Source organism: Microtus pennsylvanicus, chromosome 8 (genome assembly GCF_037038515.1).
Source record: "Microtus pennsylvanicus isolate mMicPen1 chromosome 8, mMicPen1.hap1, whole genome shotgun sequence".
Lineage (NCBI taxonomy): Eukaryota > Metazoa > Chordata > Mammalia > Rodentia > Cricetidae > Microtus > Microtus pennsylvanicus.
In genome coordinates, this window is record NC_134586.1 from 103103518 (window position 1) to 103129463 (window position 25946).

General features: G+C 43.6%; 1 protein-coding gene across 4 annotated transcripts in view; it reads right to left on the reverse strand.

Moving 5' to 3' along the window:
- The window catches only part of Sntg2 (syntrophin gamma 2), a 199956-nt gene that overhangs the window by 27403 nt on the left and 146607 nt on the right, over positions 1–25946 (reverse strand). For all 4 annotated transcript variants that reach the window (XM_075982096.1, XM_075982095.1, XM_075982097.1 and 1 more), the window contains 2 exons: positions 23118–23189; positions 20047–20253 (listed from right to left, as the gene is read on the reverse strand). In XM_075982096.1, coding sequence (XP_075838211.1) covers positions 20047–20253; positions 23118–23189 — 279 coding nt within the window. The remainder of the gene's footprint in view (positions 1–20046; positions 20254–23117; positions 23190–25946) is intronic.

Below are 25946 nucleotides of genomic sequence, written 5' to 3' on the forward strand. Positions count from 1 at the left end.
ATAATTAAGATTAAAATAGCTCTTTGTACGGTGGTGGGTAGCAAACTAAATCAGACTGTGCTAAAATGTAGTTTTAAATAGCACATTTGGGCTCATTTTCACATATTAAAAAATATTCACACTCTGGTACCATTAAATAAACAAAGGCATGAATATTAGCTTTTGAAATATCATAGAGAACATGGCAGAATGTTTAAGTGGCGGCTGATAAACAGCAAAGGAGCTGAAGCTGAGGCAGCAATTCTTTTCATTGAGAAGAGCAGGAAGCTGGGCTGTTTAGAGACACCAGGGCAGGGGAGAGCTCGAAAAGCAGCTGCAAGAGAAGCACGTCTCTGTGTGAGCAGAGACCAAGCCTGCACTCCCTTAACCCCGCTTCCTGCTATCATGGTAGAATGACACTTAATTCTGCACAAGCAGCCTAGGAAGTAGGTACCTGAATCACATCGAAAGGTGCACAGCTTGCCCACAGTTCAAGGAAATGCCCATTCTCCTCCTGCAGCAGGCTCCTAATCATGCTGCTTCCTGCACCAGAGATAAGAGCTGCAGCCTAAAGAGTTCACACCCTTATGAGGCTGCAATGTGGCCCACTGTATGCTGTTATCAGACATCAGGGAACACGGTGCTAAACGGGAGGTTTACAGTGACGAATGTGAAAGTAAAAAAAAATACATATTGCAACATAATATTAGCTTGGATGGACTAGAAAACGAAGGAAAGCATGGAATCAAGTTCTAGAAGAGGGGAGAAGGCAATCAATAGCAAACAAGGAATATAAGATAAAGGAGAAAATAGTAAAACAACATAGAACATTTACAGACTCAACATGTGACCTTAAAAAAAGACTTTTAGAAACTCCAAATTTTAGCTATATTGATGAAATATTAAAAAAAAAAACTCACATAGCCCAAGTCAAAAATCAAACAGGGCACATAGCTCTGATTTTGCAGAAAAAATACTGGAAGAAAACTTTAAATAATTTTGCACAAATAAATTAGATAAATTATATGAAATTGATGTGTCCTATGAGACACACAATCTGCTAAGGCTGAATCATTATGATGTAGCAAGTGGGAACATTTATTTACTTGCTAAGGTGCTGAGCAACAATCAATACCCCAAATCCAAAGAAAAACAACAGATCACATATTCTACTGGTAAATTCTACCAAATATCTAAGGAAGAATGAAGATCGCTGCTATGGGACAATGGCCTTGTATCCTGAAAGGATTTGTCACTTGTATTGGTTTAATAAAATGCTGATTGGCCAGAAGTCAGGCAGGAAGTATAGGCAGGGTGGCCAGAACAGGAGAATTCTGGGAAGAGGAAAGGCTCAGGCTGCAGTCGTCACTCAGATGCAGAGGGAGCAAGATGAGAATGACTCACTGATAAAGGTATCAAGCCACATGACTAACACAGACAGGATTTATGGGTTAATGTAAGATGTAAGAATTACTTAAAAAGAAAGCCTGAGCTAATAGGCCAATCAGTTTATAATTAATACAGACCTTTGTGTCTTTCTTTTGGACTGAATAGCTGCAGGACCAGGCAGGACAGAAATCTCTATGAACAGATCTCTTAAAAACTTAAAATTTGATGTTTTCAAACTGTTCTCTAAGATCTACATCTCTTAGTGCCAAAGCCAAAGAGACCCCCCAGGAAAAGAAAAGTAAAGATCAGTATTTCTGAAGGATACTGACCAAGTTCACCACAAAATGCAAAACACGAACAACCAGAACTCAACAGTGCATTAAAGGCACTGTATGCTATGACAAGTAGTATTTATCTATGTAAAGAAAAGATAACTTGACACCAGAAAATCAATCAATGCACTGCACTTTATATAAAAGGAAAGGAGGAAATTTTTTTCATTTTGACTGATATAAGAAAGGTCTTGGCAAAATCCAACACTATTCCATGATTAAAGCATAGAAATCACTGAGAGAAGCACAATGAAACAACCCCATGCATGTGAAATCCCACTGCTAACGTCAGTGAGAAAGACTGAAGGTTTTGTCTCTAAAGAAACAAAAGGCATCAAGCTGTAAATAGAAAAAAAACCTGTAAAATGATCCTTGCTCACAAATTACATGAGCTTATGTAAAGAAAGTCTTAAAAATTGAACAGAACTGAAAAGTATTTGAGCACAGAAAATTAGTGACAAAAGCAAATTATGCTTCTACATGCCGATCATGAACAGCCCAAGAACGGTGTTAAGGAAATAATCTCACTTATATCACAGAGGATAAAATAGATAGTAGAATAGTCAACTAAGTAACAAGATACTAACCAATGAATAAAACATTTAAATATTTAACCAAGGAATTAAAAGAATCTTAAACTTAAAATTTCAAAAGTGATCTTGTGTTCCCACATCAGGAGATTTAATGTTGAGGTGTCAATACCACTCAAAATTACTGATGAACTCGATACCAACTCCGTAAAAAACTCCAAAGACGTTTTCATAAGACTAGAAAAGCTGTTGCCATCAGGCTGTGCCCTGCTTTAAGTTATTGCAGTTGTGCAATCCAGTATTTTTCTTGCCTACCTTAGCAACAAAACAAGGTGTGCAACTTCAGTGCAAACACCGAGGCAGGGGGACTCCGCGCCTTGCTGTGAGCTTAAATACCATCCATCTACACACTCCAGGAACTGGCTGAGGATTTTTACATGATAATCATTGACCAACAGTGAAATGACCCTCGGGGATTAATTCTCTTGGTGCCATATTGTAGACAAGGAAACCAAAGCAAAGGCATCATTCTAAATTTGGTCAAAGTTGTTTAGCTGTTGCATAGTGAAGGCTGGTGTCCTTCTACAAGGTTCTACAGCTCATGGTGATGCCTGACTACTGAGTGAGTTTAATCCAGGGCTACGGAAAGGAAACTCCTGCTAAGACCATCCCCCCCCCCCCCACACACACACACCATGGAGTTAACTGCTATAAAATCCCAGCAAAGAAGATAACACTGCTGCTTTTCTTTGTCCAGTGGAAATGTCACAGGGCCTTTTCTTCACTTCACAGATGTTTCAGCTTGGCCTTTGAGGCTCAGAACAACAGACTGGTACTATGAGTATATGTATGGTTTTACTCACAGTGACCTTGGGCCTTCTTTTGAGTATCCCAAGTAATGTCTGTGAGGACGGTGATATTAATAGTGTTCTCATTTAGCTTCCAGACCAAGAGTATTTTATTGCTTCTATTTTCCATCCCACACTGATCACTCAGCCAAGAGCTGCTTGTTCCCGTCCCACTGCCTAAGACCATAGGCATTGTGGATACTGCAGCCTGAGCCTCACAGAGCTGAGTTCTCCAACACTGCTCTGTTGATAAACATTGCTATGAATGGATCATAAGCAGCACGCCCTATGAGAATAAGGTACATTGCTGATCGCCACCTTCTCTTGCTGCTGACTCCTCAGCAGAAGCCTGCACTTCCTGGAAGTACGCTATTCATGCTAACCAGCCATCGTACAAAATAAAACGTGAGAAAATTTTCACAATTTAAAATATTCTCCATGTTCTACACATGTGGAGAACAGAAGCTTGTTTGTAGATGAAGAATTGGAAATCAGAGGCCATGGACTCTCCCTGGTATCCTCAGTAGGAAAGGCTCATGGTGGCTTCAATGTTCTCTCATCCCAAGTGAGATTTCTATGACCTGTGTCTGTGGATCCCAATAATTTGGGTGTGGCGCAGTGTGGGTGTCTACTGGAAGGCGTGACTTTTGTAGCTTTTCCAAGCCCATCCATATCTGAAGCCCCTGACTCTGAGAAAGAAGAGAAGCCTGGTGAACAGGCTCGGGAGGAAGGGAACAAGGAAGGACAACATCAATAATAAAGGTCACTGGTTGACCCAAGCTAGAGTAATCTGAGATAATATTCTACACATTTTGTAAAAAATATTGCTGTAAGTAAACATTGAAAAGTAAACCATTTTTTTGCTTCATTCAGAGAATACACAGCATATTATTTTTTTTAAAAAAAGATGCACATACAAACTACAAAATATCACAGCTTGGAATTTATTACAAAAGAAAATGTAACCGCTTTTTTGGTTGCTTTGTAAGTTTTGGGGGTACCTGCTTTGTGAGAGAGTCCCTTGAAAATTTGGAATTATAGTGACAAAGAAAACAGGATGCTGGTTACCCTGAGATTGTGCTCTGGAAAACCATCTGGACTTGACATACTACCAGGTCAGTGGCCATCCCTTCCCACACCATCCACCAGAATGCGAAAGCTAAAACATGGAGGGCAGAAGCAATTAATAAAAGTTAATTTGGCAAGCTCTTCTGGAGATGGGAATGTTAATTGAAGGGTTGGATTAAACCATGAGATAAATTAAGTTGCAGAAATAAAAACAGTACCACTAGTAATCTAATTAAATTAAGCTATGATGGACTTTAGAGAAATGTCATGCCAGCTCTAACCCAATCTATGCTCCAACAGCTTTTTGGATACTATTCAGAGAGGCTGATTGTGCCAAGAACACTAAGAAGGAGTTTTTATCACCTCACATCATAATATATTTTGCATTTAACCACTGAGGCCCCTTACAACGACATTACCCTAGACTGACCTCAGCTGCTAGGCATCTGGAGTAGGGAAGCAGCGTGTGATGTCCCCAAGTATTGGCAAGTTGTCAGGGAGTATAACAGGGTCCTGAGCAAACAGGGAAGACTGATAAACATAAAATGTGATGAGTCTAACCTGCTGGAACGCAGGGCAGGACGGACTACCGAGTGGTATCATGGCAGAGAGGTCTTATCAGAGGACACACTCTGCAGGTCTGGCTTTGATCTTGGAAGAGAGCCTCATGGAAGGATGTTCAATGGCTCTGCAGGGACTCTGGCTCACAGATGGTGACATGGACTACTGAAATTCAGTTTGGAGTGGACAAGAGGCATACACCAGAGGAAAAGGTTCTTAGACATTGCTCAGCAGTGCTGATTGACGGATAAATCGCACCACACACATCCTGATCTAGGACATAGCTGAAGGTCACAGGGTCAACCAGTGGCAAAGGGGCACAGGCACAAACATGTCCTCCCTATTTTGCCTTTCTTCCTAAGAATGTGGGCTTCAGAATGGATGCTGTGCTTGTTGACTTAAAAACTGGCCCATTTACCTCTTCCTGTCTTCATGTCTATGTTATATGCCTCTTGATGATGCTTTGAACTTAGCACAGATAGTATATGCGCTTGTCTGCTATCACAGGATACCATCATGTGCGAGGGGAACTCAAATGGCTTCAACGAAAAGAACATTGTGGCTATGGGAAATGCAGAACTCTATTCTGACTCTGTCAGTGGCATTACAAATGGAGAACAGTGCTCTTGAAGCAAGGACCGAGGAACAGAGCAAAGCAGAATGTGTTGACTTAGCATGAAGGACAAGAGATGCCCCTGAGCGTGTGTATCATGAAGAGAGAGGATCATAAGACACAACAGATGGATCCTCTTGTTGGGTACATCAGCTGTCTATTGCTGCGATAACACAGAATGAGAGGGCAGCTGATAGAAGAATTTATTGGGGTTTATGGCTCTAGAGGGTTAGAATCCATTGTGATAGCATATTGGTGACAAGCATGATGCCTGGAAAAGAGTTGTGAAATCACCTCTTAAACTTTAATCAGGAGGTCGAGAGAGGGAACTGGGAATGACGGGTAGCATGGAACCCTCAAAAATCTGCTCCCAGTACATACTTTCTAGCAAGGCCCCCACCCCCTACACATACACAAACAGCACTACCAATTGGGGACCAAGAATTTCCCACCCAAGCCCATGAGGGACATTGTCATTCAAATCACTGGTGTGGGACAATTCTGTATTCTGTCAATCATATTTTAAATAAACACTGATTGGCTGATAGCCAGGCAGGAAGTATAGGCAAGAAAACCAGACAGGAAGTAGAGGTGGGGCAAGGAGTACAGGAGTATTCTGAGAAGAAGGAAGCTCTTTCTGCAGTCCTGCCCAGATTATGAAAGATGTGACCTGCCCCTCTGAAAGAGGTACTGAGCCATGTGGCTAACATATACTAGAATAATGGGTTAATATAAGTTATAAGAGCTAATACGAAGCCTGAGCTAATGGGCCAATCAGTTTATCATTAATGTAGACTCTCTGTGTGATTTTCTTTGGTACCTAAAGACTGTGGGAATTGGGCAGGACAGAAACCCCAACTAGCAGGCCCTCATGTCACCACACTGACCATAGCTGAGAAAACCCAACTTGGAGGCACTGAGCCATCCTGTATCTCAGCATTTTCAGAACACAGATAAATCTCTGATTTCAAAGCATGCAATATTCTCAGATAAACACCACTTCAAAGGAGAGAGTTGGAGTGAGCTCAAGAATGATGAATGAAGAATAAATTGAAAATGCTACCTTCATCCAATAGGATTACAAGAAAAGATACCTATATAAGTATATAATGCTATAGTAGCTACAAGTGAAAGATGGAACTTTTATATTTGAGTGTAATTCAGGTACAATGGAACTATATATTTTTAAAAAATAGATCCACATTTATATCTTTGTAAAAGAGGATCATGGGATCCTTCATAGTGACCAGAATGGGGTATGAAGCAAAGTTACTGAGGACATGTCAAGTCCAGTAAGTTGGGTGCACACTCTGATGCATGCACCTGTGAAATCATGATCATTATACTCAGGTTATTGCTGTAGTACATTTATCATGGTCTTCACTCAGTGCTACAGAGTAGTAACTAATAAAGAAAAGCTTTTGTATTTTTATTTTTTATTCTGTGTATATGTGTGCATATATGTACTTGTGCTTCTATGTTGGAGACCAGAGGACAACTTCAGCTGACATTCCTCAGGTTCTATCCACCTTCTTTGTAGATAGGGTCTCAATGCCCTGGGACTTACCAAGTAGTCTAGCTTGATGGAGGGAGCACCAAAGATGTACTTGTCTGTGTCTCTGCAGGGCTGGGATTATAAGCAAATGCCACTACACCCAGCTTGGCTTTAATGTGGGTTCTAAGCATCTAACTCAGGTTCTCTCATGCTTGTGATAGAGGTGCTTTTCATACAGAGACATCTCCTTCCACCAGAAAGGTCTGTAGAACTCATGATTTTGGAGATCTGCTGATCCAGGGATGGGGCTTATCTCAATGATGTGGGTGTCACAAACTCCCATAACTGCATACAAGCCACTGAGACAGTCTAACTGCTTTTCCCAACAGACCCAAAATCATATAAAGCATAAACCTCCTAACCTATCAATTTATTAATCCATGAACTGATCTGTAGTGATGAGGAGAGCAGGCCTGCTTTTCATACTGCCTGGCTCCCGCATGGCTAGCTTAGCCCCGGAAATAACAACACACAAATTGTATTCTTTTAAACACTGCTTGGCCCATTAGTTCTAGCCTCTTATTGGCTAATTCTCACATCTTGCTTTAACCCATATTAAGTAATCTGTGCAGTACCACTAGGTGGTGGCTTACCAGGAAGGATTCTAGCCTACGTCAGTCTCAGGTCAGAGAATCATGGTGACTGACCCCATGGTGGCTGCCTCATTGTCTTCTACCCAGCATCCTGTTCTGTTTACTCCACCTACCTAATTTTCTGTCCTATCAAAGGGCCAAGGCAGTTTCTTTATTAACCAATGAAAGTAACACATAGACAGATGACCCTCCTCCATCACTGATACTCTAATTAGTGCAGAGTCCTTATGACTCAACCACCTTTTAAATGTTCTTAGTCTATCTTCTTAATACCTGCCAAAAGGGATGATATACAAGACAAATTTTTGACTGCCCTACAATCCAGAAATAGAAAGTTCCAGCAAAGCTGTAGGATTTGGAGTGTGTATGATAACCAGATTGTCAATGGTTGGAAATCTTACTCCTAGAGAAACAATATCAAAAAGGGCAGCAAAGTCACAAGGCTGAGCCGTCTTGTGCTGGGAGTTGAACATCAAGGCTGCACAGGGAAATGAAGCGCTACACACCTGTTGCATGATTACATTTCGTCTACACACTTGCTCCTGAAGGTGACATATGCAGGACAAGCAAAGCCCCTGGATGGTGCTGTCAGGGCTTGGGCCAGAGAACTAAATGAATTTCCACTTACAAAATAACACCCTTCCTCAAGGTGCAATTTGCTCCTTAGTAAATGTAGACTGATATTACTAAGAACATGTTTGATTTCATAGCAGCCAGCATACTTGGAGTGCTGTGTCCTCGGGAGTTCTGCAGGACACTGTCTGGTGACCTCAAATAGCTATAATGTACATTGCTTTCACCCCATGCCCTCACGGATACAGAGTCCCAAAAAGACCTGTGCTTTTATGGTTTGATGACATGTAACAGCTCTCAGATGAGAACATTTAAATACCTCAAGAATGACTTCATGCTTGAATTCAGGAGAGAGTAAGAGGCAAGGGCCATAGGTCAATTTCCCTGCTCAGGTGCTATCTTGGGATCACGTTGTGCTATCAGACTTCGACCTGAAATGTCCCCCCTGGAGAAATACAGACCCCCAGCGCAAGGTGATAATTCAGTAAGTGTCTGCTGTAAGGAAAGCCTGCCCTGCCCACTGCAAACGCCCTGCTGTCTCTTAGAAGGAGGTGGATCTTGTGTAACTACCAAGCAGGTGAAAGACAATGAAAGGAAAATCAGCTTCTTTTCAAAGGCAGCAAAGACAAAGCAGGCACACTGTCCTCTGTCAGGTTGTAGCGGTCACTGGTCACTTGCTTCTCTGCTTGCAGCATGGCATCTGCTCATACCCCTTGTCTGAATGTACCTCTTAGGGCCTCCAACTGCAGGGGCACCATAACAAGATATCTGAGGATGAGGGCAGCCCTGTGTGTCTCTCCTGACTGACATGTGCCCAGAGTCAGGTTAGAGCCTGAAGATATTCGAGTTAGTATAGACTCCAATGCTCTTTTAGGTTACTCCCGAGCACATAGCCAAGAGCATCCTGCCAACCCTGGAAACATGTGGCAAAACTAGTGGCAAAAGGCAGATGAGAGTGCTGATTCCCTGAGGACTATTGGTTAAGAACGGTCCTGTCTTTCCAGTCTGATTCCTGTCATGTATTCATCCAACTGCTATGTTAAGCTACTTTGCCCATCCAGGACATCTGAAAGCAACCCTTAAATTCCCAGATTTCTCCTCTCTGGATAAAGTGCCTCTCAGGAATTTCTGTCATTACGCTTTAACCTCTCGTGTAAATGACAATGACATCCTCCTGTAATCTGTCCTTGAAGGATAACTGAGCTCAGCTTCCAGCTATCCACAGAGCACTGCTGATGTTGCTCAGAGAGAAGGCTTGCAGGAAGGACGTCGGAAAGGAGGTGGTTCATGTGCTTTCCTCCCCAGAGGCTCCTCTAATTCTCTTTAATGTAGTAAATCATTTTATGAGGACTCTGGGCCCCGTTTTAGGGCAGTGAGGTGACATTTAATGTGAACACAATCGTGATACATGGGGAAGTAGGACAAGGGAGGCAGAAGTTGAATCAGATCAGCCAGCGCTAGGAAAAGAAGGTCCAGGTTTCACTCAGCCCCGAGACTGCACGGACAGAAGCCACTAGGACAGATAGTATTTGGCAGGCAGCCAGGGAGAGGCTGAGGATCAGTGGTCTAGGAGAAAACAAGGAAGCTCAGCAGGGCTTGATCCAGACACTATCTTCCTACATCTGGAGACAGGGGCATGAGCTTCGAGAAGAGACACATTTAGATGAGCAACTCCAGAAGGGAAGGAGCGAAAGGGCTGAGGCAGCAGAGTAAGCAGAGGTGATGAGGGCTAAGGGACCAGAGACCTGAGACAAGCGATGATGGTACACTGAACTGAGGGTGTTCTCACCACAGCACTCAGGGTGTCTTCTGAGTCTCGCTGGAACGTGAGGGGCTGGGGCACTTTCTGGCTGTGGGCAGTCATGAGGCAGCCATGGAGCTTCCTAAGCCTCTACCAACCAAGAAGAGTCTAGGAAATCTGAAGAGGGGTTGCATTCAGTATACTTATGGCTAGCTTATTAAATAGCATCCCTGCTGTCTTTTGCTCTTTATGCTGTGCATGCCCACATGAGAGGGGACAGAGCAGGAAAGGGGCAGCTAAGCGTTAGTCTGAATGAAAAACTCATGTCTGAAAACAGCAAAAACTTAAAGATGGCCAATCAGCAGACAAGTGAAGTTTTAGAACAGTTAAAACTGTACTTCCTTCTTCAAGTCAGGTTCACGTTCCCATGGGAGTGGAACATCACCATCCATCAAGAAGCTAACACAATAACTTTGCTCAAGGGCCAAGGTCTTCTTAAAACTACTAACTTTGCTTCTCCATAAAGTTATAAGAAAAAATGTTCCAAACGGTTGCTCACTGGCACCAAGAGCCCAACTTGGTCACTGTATACACCTGGTTGGATCTGTGTACAACACACACACACACATCCAAAAGTATATATACACATATATAGCCATCTATCTACAGACACATATCCGTAAATATATATACACATATATCGCCCCCCTCATCCATCCACCCACACCCACCCACACCCCCCACACCACACACACATACACACACATCCAAATACTGGGTAGCCTCAGTCAAGCCTGAAACAATAAATACAGTGATAACCAAGCCTGAGAAGGTGCTCCAGCTACTGTCATGGTCAGCAGCACCATGACCTCCAAACATTCATCTAGCAACGCCTCAGACAGACTTCGGGCTGTTTGCTCCCTGAGGTGACTGAAAGGGTTCTACAGGCATGACAACTGAAAGACTTTTAGATCAGGAAAATAACCGGTCATCAATCAAACTACATGAACCCTCACCATGGAAAACCTTCTGCCAGAACAGACCTCTCCCTAGATTTCCAGATAGAGCAGAGCCAGTCCAGGAGTGTGGGGTGGAGTTTCTCTGCCAGTAGTGGGATGTGGCTCCATAAGCCCACCCCAGACCTCCAACCTACGGAACTATGGGAGAGAACACTCTAGTGCCAGGTAAGCCACAAAACATATGATAATTCTTGTGGCAGTCATATGAAGTTCTCGTGCCCAGCCTGTCTTGATAATACCTTATTTTCTGTGATTGTTAGCAAACCCATTATCCCATTTCACTCTTGAAGCTGACCCCATTTCCCAGGCTAGAGCTCTGTTGCTTTACATTTAGTATTTACCTTTTCCAAATAGTTTCCAAGGAGGTATTTGTGTTGGGCAAACATAAACACAATCCAAGTCTAACTTCTGTGTGCAAACATTAGGCAGGACAGCCACTGGTAAATGTTTTCGTAGATATGCATTCCCACATATCTCGCTACCCTGACAGGAAGAGCTGGTGCTGGATTCAGCTTTCCTGGGCTTTTCTTTCAGGAGCTATAGTCCTAGCCATCTCTGATGACATGACTTCTGAGTTAAGCCCAGCTGAATACAGACTGTCCAGAGAATGAGTGTGTGGTGCTAAAGGTGTGTTCAACATGAGGTCCTACATATCTCTGCCTCTTGAGAGTCTATGTCTCTCCAGGAGTGTGCCAGATAGCTGTGAATTGTAAATACCTGAGTTTGACCAGTTATCTAAGCTCTAAGATGCTTAGCGGAGACAAAACACTAGTGGAATTATAAAATTCAGCTATGTGTTTTAAAATCAAAAATTGTGAATTTTTGTGGGTACCCATGATGCAGGTTTGTGAACGTGCATATGCAAAGACCTACATTCAGAGACCAGAGGACATTTTATACAGTTAGTTCCTTTAGGTGGTATTTGGGGATTGAACTCAGGTCCTCAGGCTTGCATGGTAAGTGATTTACTCCTCGAGCCACCGAGTCAACACAGATTTTAAGGAAAAATTTAAGTGAATGTATTGAATAACATCCATATGAAGATACTTTTGAATTTATTGAAAGTCAATATTCCCTTAGTGGCTAAGAACATCTCACAGAGAATGTTCAAGCAAGTGAGCAGCAGGAAAAGCTTACTCTAACATGAATTTATATGGAAGAAGGAGGCAATCTAAGTGTCTGTCCTGTGCTCTGAGAAGCAACAGGAGTCTGCTGTCTTAATCTGCAGTCGTGACCCAGCCACAGAAGAAGCAGGGTGTCACTGCCTCTCCAAATAAGGTACCAAGCCACGTGGCTAACATAGACAAGAATAATGGGCTAATATAAGTTTTAAGAGTTAATAAGAAGCTTGAGCTACTAGGCCAATCAGTTTATAACTAATGTAGACCTCTGTGTGATTTCTTTGGGACTTAACGACTGAGGAAACCGGGCAGGACAGACTCAGACAACAGAACAAGATGCCATTTCAAGAGTAATGGGCACCACATTGATGGGTTTAAATTAAGATAAACCTGAATAATAAGCTATGTCTGCCAACATCTCAACAAACCAGCACTGTGGTTTGCTGTGTTGTGCACAAAATTAAAACAAGCTAAAACTTAATCTCTTCCGGTAGCAAAGCAGCAATGATCTTTTAATTCATTCATTGGTCTAACCCAACACTACTTAAAATTCCATTCGATATCTCATAGGTTCTCTGTTCTTTCAGAAGAAATAACAAACCAGTTGTAGTAATCAAACGGCATTCGGAAATCTCTCACTAACAGTGATTTTTGAAATAACTCCAACATTGAGATTTCTCTAAAAATTATCTGGAAAATTAACTGAAGCACTTAGGGAATTATGTTTTGCATATTTCAATGGGAAGTGTATTTTAAACATTAATTAGTTAAATTACTGGTATCACTCAAGAGATAAAACAGCAATCTCTTTGGAGACAACAAGCAAAAGGAAGGCGGAGATTGATTTCCTTTTCTCTGACAAACTCAAATGAACAAAGTAAGGTCGGCAACGATTCATTCACCCCAAATACCTCCATAGCAATGGTCCACTCACCCCCAAATACCTCCATAGCAATGGTCCACTCACCCCCAAATACCTCCATAGCAATGGTCCACTCACCCTGAATACCTCCATAGCAATGGTCTACTCACCCCCAAATACCTCCATAGCAATGGTCCACTCACCCTGAATACCTCCATAGCAATGGTCCACTCACCCTGAATACCTCCATAGCAATGGTCCACTCACCCTGAATACATTCATAGCAATGGTCCACTCACCAAGAATACCTCCACAGTAAAGGTCCACTCACCATGAATATCTCCCTAGCAAAGGTCTACTCACCCCAAATACTTTCATGGCACACTCTCTCACATATAAAACTATGATGTGCAGAAAGTACTTTCTGTGTAACCTCATGTTATTTGTGGTTATAAGAACCAGCCCTCTCTTGTCTGCACCTTTTGCTTACAAGGTGGGAATGCCTTTGATGGAGATGGTTCCCATCAGCTGCTGATCACTGGTATCCTAAACAGTGGGTAACTCATCAGGCAGAAAGGATTAAAGATTTACCACAGTACTCAAGACAATACAAACCAGACAAGGAACCTAGACAAACTAAGACTCCAGAATTAGCAGAGCAGCTCACACTTGGAACTCTAATTCCTGTACATCATCCACACTCAGATCTTCTGGGGTTTGTTTGCTCATTTCTGAACAATACTGACAGGTGTTACTGTTTTGTTTTGTCTGGTGATGGAAAATATGGACATCTAATTAGGAAGAAGAGGGTGGAAACAAGAAAAGAATTCATGCTTGAAGAATGAACAAGGACCTAGAAAATCCAAGAAACAAAGGGATGAACCAGGCAAGACATTTGGTGTTAGGTAAGGGCAGGTTTCACACCACATATCCAGTGTATACGGTACACATATCCCTGCCATATGGTACTATGGTTATTTTAGGAAGTTTCCCTAACTGAGAACATTTGAAGTGTCATAAAGGGGTGAAGAACATAAGATATTTGGAAACTTATCCATAAAAAATGTAGCTCTGGATTTGTTTAGAACAGAGATAAACGTCCTCTAGATTTTAGAAAGCTTTGACAGTCACCTGATGACATCATGGCAATGGTTGAATGATATTGAGGGGATTTGATGCCTCACCAGCATTGTCTCTGTGTCTTTCTTATCAGAAGTCTTAAAATGGGCCAGTCACATGTCCTCAGCAGATCACCTGATGCCTGCCTTGGTCCTGAACTCCTGCTTCATGTCTTCAGAAGAGGGGTTTCCTCCTCGCAGATTCTACTGTGTGCTACAGCCAGCTTCCCTGCACAATGTGCTTGGTGGCACCCAGCATGAGAGGTCACCATCTTCTCTCTTTGAAGGGAAGTGCCCAGTAACCCACCGAGTCTACATGAGGGACTACAATGAGGGACATTGTCAGATGTCATCTAATAGAGGAATTCTCTTTAACCCAAGAATACAGATATGAATTATCTCACATGGCTTTGGAGTGTTTGCAGATTTCAGTTGTTATAAATGCAGCTGTTTTGAGTGTTTTCCTGCACACGGAGGTGACCTATGGTAGGTACGAGTCCACACTGAAGACCCTGACACGCCTGTGGTGCTTTGCACTCTGCTAACAGAGCGGAGACTCCCATTTCTTCAGTCTTATAGGTAGAACCTATGCTGCCCACCTGCTCCTTCTCGAGTCAACTATTTGCCACCCACTCTCCTCTGAGAATTCTTGACAAGTGAGCTCGTGCTAATCACTCTTCCCAAACCAGCCTGCCCTGCTCTTAAATAGCTCTACAGTTAGAACACATTATCTGGTCACTGTCACAATGGCTTGGTCCTTTCCTGTGTACTGCTTGTAGAAGAATGGACAGGATGAGTAGCTCACTAATCTCTAGGCTATCCTCGCATGCCTCTCTGGCTCCACAGGGTCAGGTTTTATAAAGGGAACCACCCTCAAAGCATCTGCTGGATACAAAGGGGCTTGCTGGTCTCTATGCCATCCCTATGCCCTATCTGCAGGCACCCTGGGAAGAGTCATTCATCAATACAACTGGAGTTATGTGGGTCCTCAGAGGATGCTGAGGAGCTCTGGGAAATATGTGACCTTGCATTATGGGACCCACAAAAGCCACACTCCTTCATATGTGGCTGGCTATTTTCTTCCTGTTTTATATGGGACCACTGAGAACGGCCAAGTCCATGTAAAATAAATGACCCCATTCATCACATCACCCCGGTGTGGTGACACTACTGAACGTTCTTTGAAAACCAAGATGGATACACACAAATAATGTGTAAAGCACTGGAGGTCTGGGAGACCCGCAATGGCCTCTTCCAGAAAATCCAAAAACTGACCCCATGCAGTCATTTCCCGTGGGCAGCATTAAATGTCAAAACCAGGCCTTTGATCTTCCTGTACCATGAGCCTTGCTGCTTACTGTCCAGCGTAGACAACACAGAGGATCCAGCTACCCTCCATTCATTCAAAGGTGAGAGAGGTCATCTCCAGCAGGGAGACCTGGAGATTAGCCTGTTTCATCTGCTCTAGCGGGAAGGGGGCTATGGTGCAGGACACAAATTCTTTCTCAAGGGCTCTAATGCTGAGAGAGGCTGTGTGCTCTGAGTGAAGGCCGGCAGCTCAGTGCTGCTCAGACAAACCTCTTGGGCCTGCATCTCCATGCTAAGTTTCTCTCCTAGAGTCACCGGTCACTCGAGGAAACAGGGTCCTTACTGGCTATTCATCTGGCACTTATCTAGTTCCTACCCGCCTTTTAAATTGCTCGCACACAATTAAAAATAATTCCCTCTTTTCTTCAGTTTTCTTTTCTCTAGACTTAGTTATCTATACTCACTGTGGTTTCAAAATATTAAATAGAAAATGCCTGAAAAAAATTCACGAGTTTAAATGTATTGTTCTGAGTGGTGTAAGGAATTCCAGTCTCGTGTCACTCAGTTCAACACAAGACATGAATCCTCTCCTTATCCAGCATGTCCACACTGTGTGTCCTACCCTCCAAGTAGCTGAAGTGGTCATGTCCTCAGGTCACTGTTGACAGGTCATATTTCTTGTTTGTCCAAGTCTTTTATGGTAGCCCAAGCATACAACATATATTGCAATGGCTATGTTGGCACTGCCTTGCCTTCCATCATGTAGGCATGGCATCAGCTTACAACATCACTAGCAGAAGGATGAAGACAGTAGGGGAAGATATCGCAAGAGAAATGGGTCTCCTTCACACGACCTATGACATTGTCATTGCTACATGGCCTTGTGTGTGTTCATGTGAAGGCTAGTCCCCACAACTCATACCTTACCATAGGTAGACATGTACAAGTAAGCATCCTATGCAGGATTCAATACGTCCAAGGTTATTGGTACCCACGGGGGTCTTGGAACATAACCACAGATCTTGAATGTACAGGGGATGAGAAATGAAGACACAGCACTGTTTTCCCATTGGCTCTGAGATGGCATGGGTTTCAGTAATCTCTGGGAAAAACAGAGATTATGGTACTCTTGTCAATCCCCTTGTCCTTCAGAAAGTCTGCAGTGGTCCAGTTGTCTGACAGATATGCCAGAGACCTCTCTTCCTATAGGCTCTCAAAACTGAGATGCTTCCATACTTTTCCCACTGTGCTTCACAGGAGCGGGTGTTTTCCTAGTTCCCAGAGTGCAGGCTAGTGGCAGAGACCCTTCAGCAGATGGTACTTTCTATATAGCCTTTGGTCTGATGAATTCCTATTCTAAGCTGTCAGATCAGGCTGAGGAAGAGTCCTGAATTTAACCATTTGACCCTTGCCTACTAAACATTCATAAGAAAACATTTTGCTTTTGAGAGGTGGTCTGTAACCAGGAGGTTAGTTACCCAACAAATACATCCAAGTCTGAAGCTTAGCAGGGTGAAGTTTCTGGAGCCACCTTTTTCTGCTTACTGTTGATGCCGGTTTGAGTCCTGCTATTTGTAGCCAATCGAAACCTATTAGATATTTTCCACTTGCTGGTTCTATGTTATTATGAAAAAGATATTTTATTTCCATTTTAATTGCTAACCCAATACTGATGGCATAAATAAAACTTTGGAGAAACTGATGTGGAAAATACATAAAAATATTTCATACTTCAGAATAACATGCATAAAGTAATGGATATATGGTTTAATAAAATATTCAGGTATATATGTCAAAGCAGTTTGAAAGCTATGCACTATAATCTCAGCATTTGCATGTTATGGTTGAGAGGCAGTAATGGAGCAGGTAGATCCATGGGAAAAGTTAGATTTTTTTCTGAGTGACACTGAGATTTTAATAAATTTGGATATCTGTGATAAAGATATTATTTAAAACAATATCACACAGGACTATGAAGACTGAAGAGACTGCCCAGTGAGAAGCACTGGCATCTTTGCTTTGATATCTTAGGATTTTTCTGCACAAAGCCTTGGCCGCGTGGGCCATATATGGAGAATCTTATCTGTAGAAATGTGTCCTGAGTTTGAGGTAGAGTCCATGACACACAGAGGGCATCACTCAGATGTCTTTCCCTAGAGGTGACCATGCAGAAACTGAGCTCACACCTGCCCCAGGGAGAAAGAGCCCATGCTATCAACACTACAACCACGCACATCATCCAGCTTTAAAATGGTGAACCTTGTGTTAAAACAAGATCCAAAGTCAGTAAACATAAACCCAGCAAACAAGAAGTAGAAATGGAAGGTGAATTGAATAGACACAGCTCTGTTAAACAACAATGAAGGGTGTTATTGATTGTGTCTGAAAGACACCAGTTGTGGGGTGCTCCCCTAGAATTTCATTCTCTCTCCAGGAGGCTGTATGTTGTATTAGAATAGGACACAGAGTGAAGAAACTCTTAGACTATGACACCATAATGTCTAGATGGCCGTGGATAAGTCATAGAGCCCTCATGTGCTTATGAGAGGAACAGAGAGGAAATCAATGTTACCCACTCCCCACATTTAGAGGTCAGGTGTGGTGGGTGGAAAGGGAAGCAGGGAGACCAGCATGGCTTCCAGGACGGCTCTCGGACGCAGCTATGTTAGAACCTTCCATTTCCAGGAGCCATGCTGCAGTTTGGAGAACTGCCTTGAACAAGTCACTAAAGGAGGAAGCAGGAGTCCAGGATTGGTCTTGCCTGAAATCGAAAAAGCATCCCCTCTCCTGTCTGGGGGGACCATGGGAATGCAAGGACTCTAAGTCACTTTCTGGATAGAGCCTTGAAAATAGCTCCAGGGCTCTTCCTAGGTCTCTAGAAGGATCAAAACAGAATGGAGCCCTTGCCCACTGGGAGGAGGGGGAGAGGGTGGGTGAGAGGAGGGGTAGGAGGAAAGCTGTGGTTGTAATGTAAAATGAAACAAAACAAAACAAAAAACAACAGCAAAAAATAAGAATGAAGCCTTCAGACTCTACAGAGTCTCTCTCTCTCTCTCTCTCTCTCTCTCTCTCTCTCTCTCTCTCTCTCTCTTTCTTCTCTTTCTCCCCCTTCCTCTTTCCCTCTACCTCCCTCTCTCCCTTTCTCCCCTTCTTCTTTCTTCCTCTCCCTTCTCTCTTTCTCTCCCCCCAGGTCATCAGCTCCCATCTTGATCTCTGATTCTTCGTACATGAAAGGAAGGAAGGACTCCACCTGCTCCCATGACTGAACACTGTCAACCTCTGGAGAACAGATGTTGTTTGTGACGGTTCAGCTCCAATCCCCTAGCCGCCTCTGCCCTCTTTTAGAAGATGACACTTCTAAATAAAGAAGGACTTGTGACCTCTGTGGGAAACAGTTCTCCTTTCTATCAACACTACAGACACACTTATCAATCAGACTGAATCACCCACAGTGCCCACTATTGAGAGGAATGGCTACCAGCTTCCCACCAACCCTGAGTTCTGTGATGGAGCTTTCTCTTTATCTCAGGACATCTCCTGATTGTCCGTCACTTGTTTTTCAGGGAGACTGTGCTCACCTGACTGCATTGTCTCAGGTGCCCGACCTGAGCTCTGTAGAGCATTGACCGTGGCCACAAGATGGGTACCATCCTTGTGTCTCCAGCTTCCATGTTGGAAGCTGAATGTATGCTAAAATTCTCAGAGCAAAAATAGCTCCAATGTCTACTTCCTATAAAGGCATCACAAAGTTGCCTTCTGGTGGCATGGACTATCTGTTTAGATGATGTCTAGGTGGCTACAAGTCATCATATCCAGTAAGTGCTTGAGGAAGGATAGCCAATATTGTGAGGTTTCCTTCCAATGTCAGATCCTGAAAATGTGACCTGGTATCTCAGCTCCACGATGCTAATGAGGATCAAGGAATAAGTTACTTCATACATATATAGTGGCTAGTTCAGAGGAAGACTTCAGGGGATGGGTGGAGCAAAACATTCAGTTTCTGTGGACATCTGGATGTCAGGGCGTTTGGTGGTCTAACAGACTTCACATGCATTCTCAGGGATGATCAGCAGCCAGCGACAGCTCAGCCCATTGCAAAGATCACGTGGCTGTGCTGGCAGCCGAGAGACAGGTAAATGAACAGAATCTCTTCATACTGAAAATGAAGCAACCGTCTTTAGTTTTTATGCTCACGCTCTTAGAGTTATTACCGCCAGACTAGCCATGAACCCAGACTCTTGGCAAGGGGACAGAGCTCGTCTGACGCATTGCTTCATTGATTTTCCGCCATTCTTTTCCCCAGCAGGACATATCCTGTGACGAGGCCCATATTTACGATAACAGAAACCACAGTGCACCCTTCCTTATCCGCTCAGTGGATATGCGTTTAAATCTGTGGATGATTCATTTGCTGTCTTCAAGAACAGAGAAGTGATTCAGACACATTGCTGTATCATATTCTCCTTAGGACTATTAAGTCTGAGAGGAAAGCCCGTGACGCGCCATAAAATATTGCACATCCAGGTGATTCAGAGCTGCCCTGTGTCTACAGCGGCTGGTGAGTTCCTCAGCAGAAGGTGATTTGGCCCCTTTCTCACAGTAAATATGAATGCATATATGAGCTAGATGCACGATGTTGTGACAGACAGCTCCCCTCATCAGTGAAGGCCCTGCTCATCATGGAAGATTGCTCTGACACGGTGACTCAGATGAAAGACGTTCACCTTTCACGATTCGCTCTGCTGGAATCAACCCTTATTTCTACCCCTTCCCACAGGGGTCAGATGTTGCCCAAATCTGATAGTGAGAAAAGCGTGCATCCCATAATGCACTCACCCCAGTTCTCTGGACTTCCATGAAAGTTGCTCTTTGGAATGACTTCTCCCACACGGCCAGCTCACTGCCCAGCTCCACACTGAAGACATGGCTCCTCCCATGGCCGGCCAGGACACTGAAGCAGTATGGCCTGGGGTCTTCACAGTCAAAATCATGGAGACCCAGGTACAAGTTTGCCTGCAGCCAGTAGTTGTCCGAAAGCCAGAACTAAAAGATAGCATGGATTGGAAATGGGTCAGGATGAAGGCTGGGCCTAGAACCTAGCCTACCACTGGGGAAGAGGGTTGCATTTGCCTGGTCTGGTGCAGGTCACCTCTTCCTCACAACCACCAAATGGGATGAATAATGAAGCACAATTAATAAAAATTCAGAGACAGAAATTGGGTTTTAACCTGAAGGTCAGAAAAGCAAAATAGCCAGCTCCTGGATCTTACTTCTACCTCCGTCTGAAATGGCGATCATGCCTCCAGGAATCTCAGAAAGACACTGACCTCCAGGAACCTCAGAAAGACAATGAGAGTGAGCGCCATCTCCTCCCACTTTATAATCCTCTCTAGTTCTGGGATTAGGGTGTGTACCACTTCTGCCTGGTTTCTATGGCAAGCTAGTGTGGCTTCTGGGATTAAAAGTGTGTGTCATTGCTGCCGGGGCTGTAAGGCTGGCCAGTGGGGCTGTTTTACTTCTCTCACCCTTAGCTTTATTTGTTAAAATACAAATGAAATGCCACTACACTGGGCTTCAGCAACATTTTCAGAACCACAGCTGAAGCAAACAGAAAGAAGGAATGTTCTAGATTACATCACAGAATCACCTGACTGTCCTGTCCCCACTGAACAACTCGCAGCTGTATCTTCCAAATATGTTTCTGATGTGCTTGTTTAGGGGCAGCCGTACCCTCTGGGGATTTTCCGTCAAGGTTAGTTACAGGGACCAGATGCTGGCCACCAGCTGTTGTCACTTTCAGAGGAAGGGCAGAGAAGCAGGCAGCAGGGAACATTTGGAGGAATCTTCTGGTATAGGCCAGGGTTCTAAGAAGGAGTTCAGGTCCAGGGCTGCAGGACGGTAGCTACTGTAAAAACTCTCAGTTTTGAGGTGAATTGTTATCCAACAATAGGTCTCTAATGCAGAGGCAAAAGTATGCTCTTGTTCTTATAACTATTTTTCAATCATAAATTGTAGCGAAGGAGTTCATGACTGAATGAGTAAATCTTAAGTGGGGGGCGGGGCGAGGGACCGTACTTGGGAAACTGAGCTAAGCGATATGAATGAAGAGCACAATCATCCTCATTAATAGGTTTATCCCAGCAACTATGTATTTAAACTGTCTGCCCCAACAGCGCTGAAATGACAGGAACATAGATCACTAAGATGCATCTAGCCTGCTATCTAATAACTCTACACAACCGGCGAATAAAATGCAGTTTATAAAGGATTGTTTCAGAATAGCCTATGAAACGCTGCACAGTAATTCACAGATCTGGCCACATACCAACATCCCCAGGGACGTTTGTGTCAGGAGAACTCAGTTGTGAAACATCTCACAGCATGCAAAATTAGAGCTTTCGCCTTTGGTGAAGCTCCCTCCAGATGATCACAAGACAGAGAAGGTTGAGAATCCCTGCAGGGCACACCCCTGGCTAGAAAGACATGGAAACCAGAGTCCATGTCACAGGAACATGAGAGGTGTGGTGGCGGCACAACTAGCAAGCTTTCCCCACTGCACGGGCCCTGCCATCACCCTGCCAGATCTTGGTTTGAGACCAGTCTGGGCTGTGTAAGACTCCAGTAAAAAAGAAAAAGAAACCAACAAAACAAATAAAAGATCAAACAAAACTTGCAACAACATGACTAAAAGAATTCCCTCTAAGCCAAGCGCCCACAGAGTGGCTCATCTTGGTGGGCTATGCATTTACGGATCCTGTCCGTTATTCCAATGACACCTTCCCACTAAGGGGAACTGACTTCCTGCCTGTGGATCGGCTATGTCGAACTGTGCAATACACTGGACAATTCTGACAGCTTCATGTGATTACTGTGGATGACTCCCCCTTCATTATCTTTGAATACTTCCATCTAATTAGTTAGAATTACTTTACTCATTATTCTGGCCTACCCAGTCCAGGCTTAAGTAAGAAATCATTTTAGGTCACAAATTTGAATTTGATTGCTAAAATATTCCTCTACAGGGCGGAGATGGTGGCTACACAGGTAAGACTGATTGCTGCAAAAGCCTGCGGACCTGAGTTCAAATCCTCCATATGTGTAGAAAAGTCAGGATGAACCTGTGTGCTTGGAACCCCAGTGCAGTTAGGACAGAGAGAGGAGGATGGCTGAAGCCTGCTATCGGCCTACCTCCAGGTTCAGTGAGAAACTCTGTTTCAAGGGAATAAGGTGGAAAAAAATAAGAAACCTAGCAAACTCTCCTTGCCTCTGCATATTCAAGGGTGTAAGTACTTACACATGTATGCACCACACACACACACACACACACACACACACACACACACACACACAAACACACACAATCCACCGCCACCATCCACCCTAAATACCACCCATCATTTCATCATTCAGTCACCATCCATCCATCCACCCACCCATCCATCCATCCACCCACCCACCCACCCATCTACCCACCCACCCATCCATCCATCCACTCATCCATCTATCTATCCATCCATTTGTCCATCTATCCATCTATCTATCCACCCATCTGTCTATCCATCCATCTGTCCATCCATCCATCTGTCCATCCATTTGTCCATCCATCCATCCATCCATCCATCCATCCATCCATCCATCCACTCATCCATCCATTTATCCATCCATCCATCTGTCCATCCATTTGTCCATCCATCCATCCATCCATCCATCCATCCATCCATCCATCCATCCTCCTCAATAATCAATAGCATGATAACACAACTGGACTGGAACAGCTGGTGGAAAAAGAAAGGTTGAAGTTATTTTTCTATCTCAAAATATCCCTCAAAGAACATATTTCTCCTCATATGCTGTCAGCTGAAGGACATCTTTTCTCTTTGAGGCTTCCTAATGTCCAGGATACCCACCTTGTGAACTTTAAACAGCACCTCACAGAGGTTATAGGCATGTTCTGCTCGTCCCCAATCCAGTGTGCTTACCTGTGGGAGACAAACAGACGCATTGGGGCAGGAAGAGGAAGCTCCTTTAGCTATGAGCTCCAGCACTTACTGTTTCCACAGGTCTCAGTTTAGATGCTAAGCTTCCCTTGCCCTGGGTGACAATGGAACTTTATATCCTCATGTGGGTTCTGATTCTGTGTCCTCCTCTAGTGTGTAACAGGGATACGAAGGATACTTTATTGAGACACACACTGGTAATATGAGAACTTTATACTCCTGAGGATGGTTTTAGGGATCCATTTTTTTGTGGATTATCTGTCAATTAAATTTTAGTTTAAATGCAGAAAATGTAGGAAGAGTATGCACGTGGGACAGCATGACAATCAAGCAGACACACTGTTGACCAGCTGTCTGGTACTCAGCCCTCAACTCCCTAGACATTTCTGTCTCAGAAATGACAGGAAAATTTACCTCACCAATTTACCTGAATGTGTTTTTGGATGGTTAGGTACACAACAGCTCATAACTATTCATTTTTGAGTGATGTGTTATGATTTATAATTTACACTCACACATATGACCTCTGAGTTAAAATGCTTCTGGCAAACATGTACACATGTATTCTCAGCAGAGTGAGAGATTCAGGTCTCCTCTGTGGACTATGCACTTAGTCTTACAATCAGTAAACTTGAAGAAGAGTTTTCCGTGTTGTCTTTGAGGCATGAATCCCGATGTATTTAATCAGTAGGTGGTTTCTTAGCCATCATCCCACCACATAAAACGTTGCCAAGGTGCTGCTGAGGTCAGAGAACTAGCCCACAGTGAACGTGACATAGAAACAACGCCGACATGTTACCGCTTAACCTGCCATTGCTCCAGAACCCACTGCTACCGGAACTGAACAACAAAGATACTGGAAAATTGCACCTTGATAGAAAGCAAGTAGGATAAAAGTGCTGACGGGAAGCTGGCTTTTGGGTCAGCCTTCAGGCCTAGCATGGTTTCTGGGATCCGCAGATGCTGGTTGTTCTTACTGCATCCTTCAAATCCAAAATGTCTAAGACTTTTACACCCTTTTCCAAAGCTAACATGTTCAGGGGGCCCAAGACAGCATTGCCCTAACTCAAAGACAATGCTCACTGAATCGGAAGCTGCTCCTGCCCTCCTGTTCATGTGGATAAGGGAGATACAGATGCTTCTCAGGATAGAGCCCCAGGGTTGTTGGTATTACTAGACAAAAATAAACCATACATGGACAGGCACCATGCTCAGCATTCCCATCAGAGAAATGCTGATTATTTTGAGAGAATTAACAAAAAAAACCCCCAAAGAAATGATTAAACACATTATTCGGAGACCTGCTCCTTTAATAGCTGATGTGATGTTTAAATATGCATTATACATATTCATAATTTTGCCTTTCGAAATGTAGTTTGTAAAATAAGCATTTCCCATGTCATTTTTTTTCAGAAATAAAATTCAAATGGTAGCTTGAAATCTCAGTGTGTAGATTCATCATTTTTGTAAGTCTGCCTGAACTTTATGCTGGCCATTTTAGATTGCGGCTATATTTTAATCATTCTAAAAGTGCCCTGATTATCCCATTGAGGACATTATGCTCTGATATCCTGTTGTTATCAAATGCATCTTCCTCATTAGCCTATCATCAGTATATGGCAGAATAGCCTTCTTTCTGAGCTGTGTTCTTAAGTAAGGGCAGGAGGAGGTAGCAGCTCTTATGTTTTGCAAACTCTAGGGCTTCCTCTGTTGTATTCAAGGTATTTTCTGGGCACCTGCTTTCCTTCTGTTTCAGTGTTCTGATCAGGAGGTCATGCCTATCCTGTGGGGATGACCCCATCTCCCCTTTAGCCCCCAAGTTCCTAGAAGTGACTGATGCTCCCAGCTTCTGTTGTATAAATCGTGTCCTGCCCTTCATCACCTTGGTCACCGTGATGGATTCAGGGAAGAGACTGCTGCAGATTTGGAGATGAGGTTGAAGGGCTAAGATTTATTTCATAATTGGACTCGGGGTAAGCGCACCACCCGAGCATTGCTGGAAGTTACAATAGGACATCGGTTACCGATGATGTCTTGAGGACACCAGTTCCTTTGCTATAACAAGTTACACAGATGCAAAGTAACCTGAAGCGGGGATGTGGGAGGAGTCAGGAGTTATGTGACTGTCTTCTATTATCTGCTTTTTCTTTAAACCTCAATCTCTATAAAATCAGGCTCCTTAAAAAAAAATAGATCTTTTTCTTCATTCCCTTTCCCTGGGATTCCTGAAGTCTTCTTAAAGGCTTAGCTGAGACCCAGACCGGAAGTCTTTCTTCATATCCTGAGAAAAGACTCGGTAGTCATGTACCTGGGCCCTCACCCTTCACTCACCTAACACTGAATTCCCGTCGGCCTTTGCTCGCCCACTGTACCTGGGTCTGCTACCCAGTAGGCTCCAGGAGAGAGGGCATGGGCAACATGCTCAGAGAGGAGCATGTGTGCTCAGCAAAGCCCCCCTTGAGGCTGAGCCAGTAGTCAGACTTGATAGCTGCAGCCAGCCTGGTTCTAGCCTGCACAGCCTCCTCTTCCTATGTGACTCTGGGGTAGAGATCCCAGCAGAAAGGCAGACAGGAGGAGTCTTTCAATTTCTCCTTGCAGAAAATATTTGTCATATTCTGCTTGGTTCTTTTCACTTTTTATTAGTTATAGCTCTAAAACCTGGCGGTGAGTTCTGAATTCTGAATGTAAGTCTTTCAGCGCTTATCCTGATATCCGCATTGCTTGAGTAAAAAACAGTTG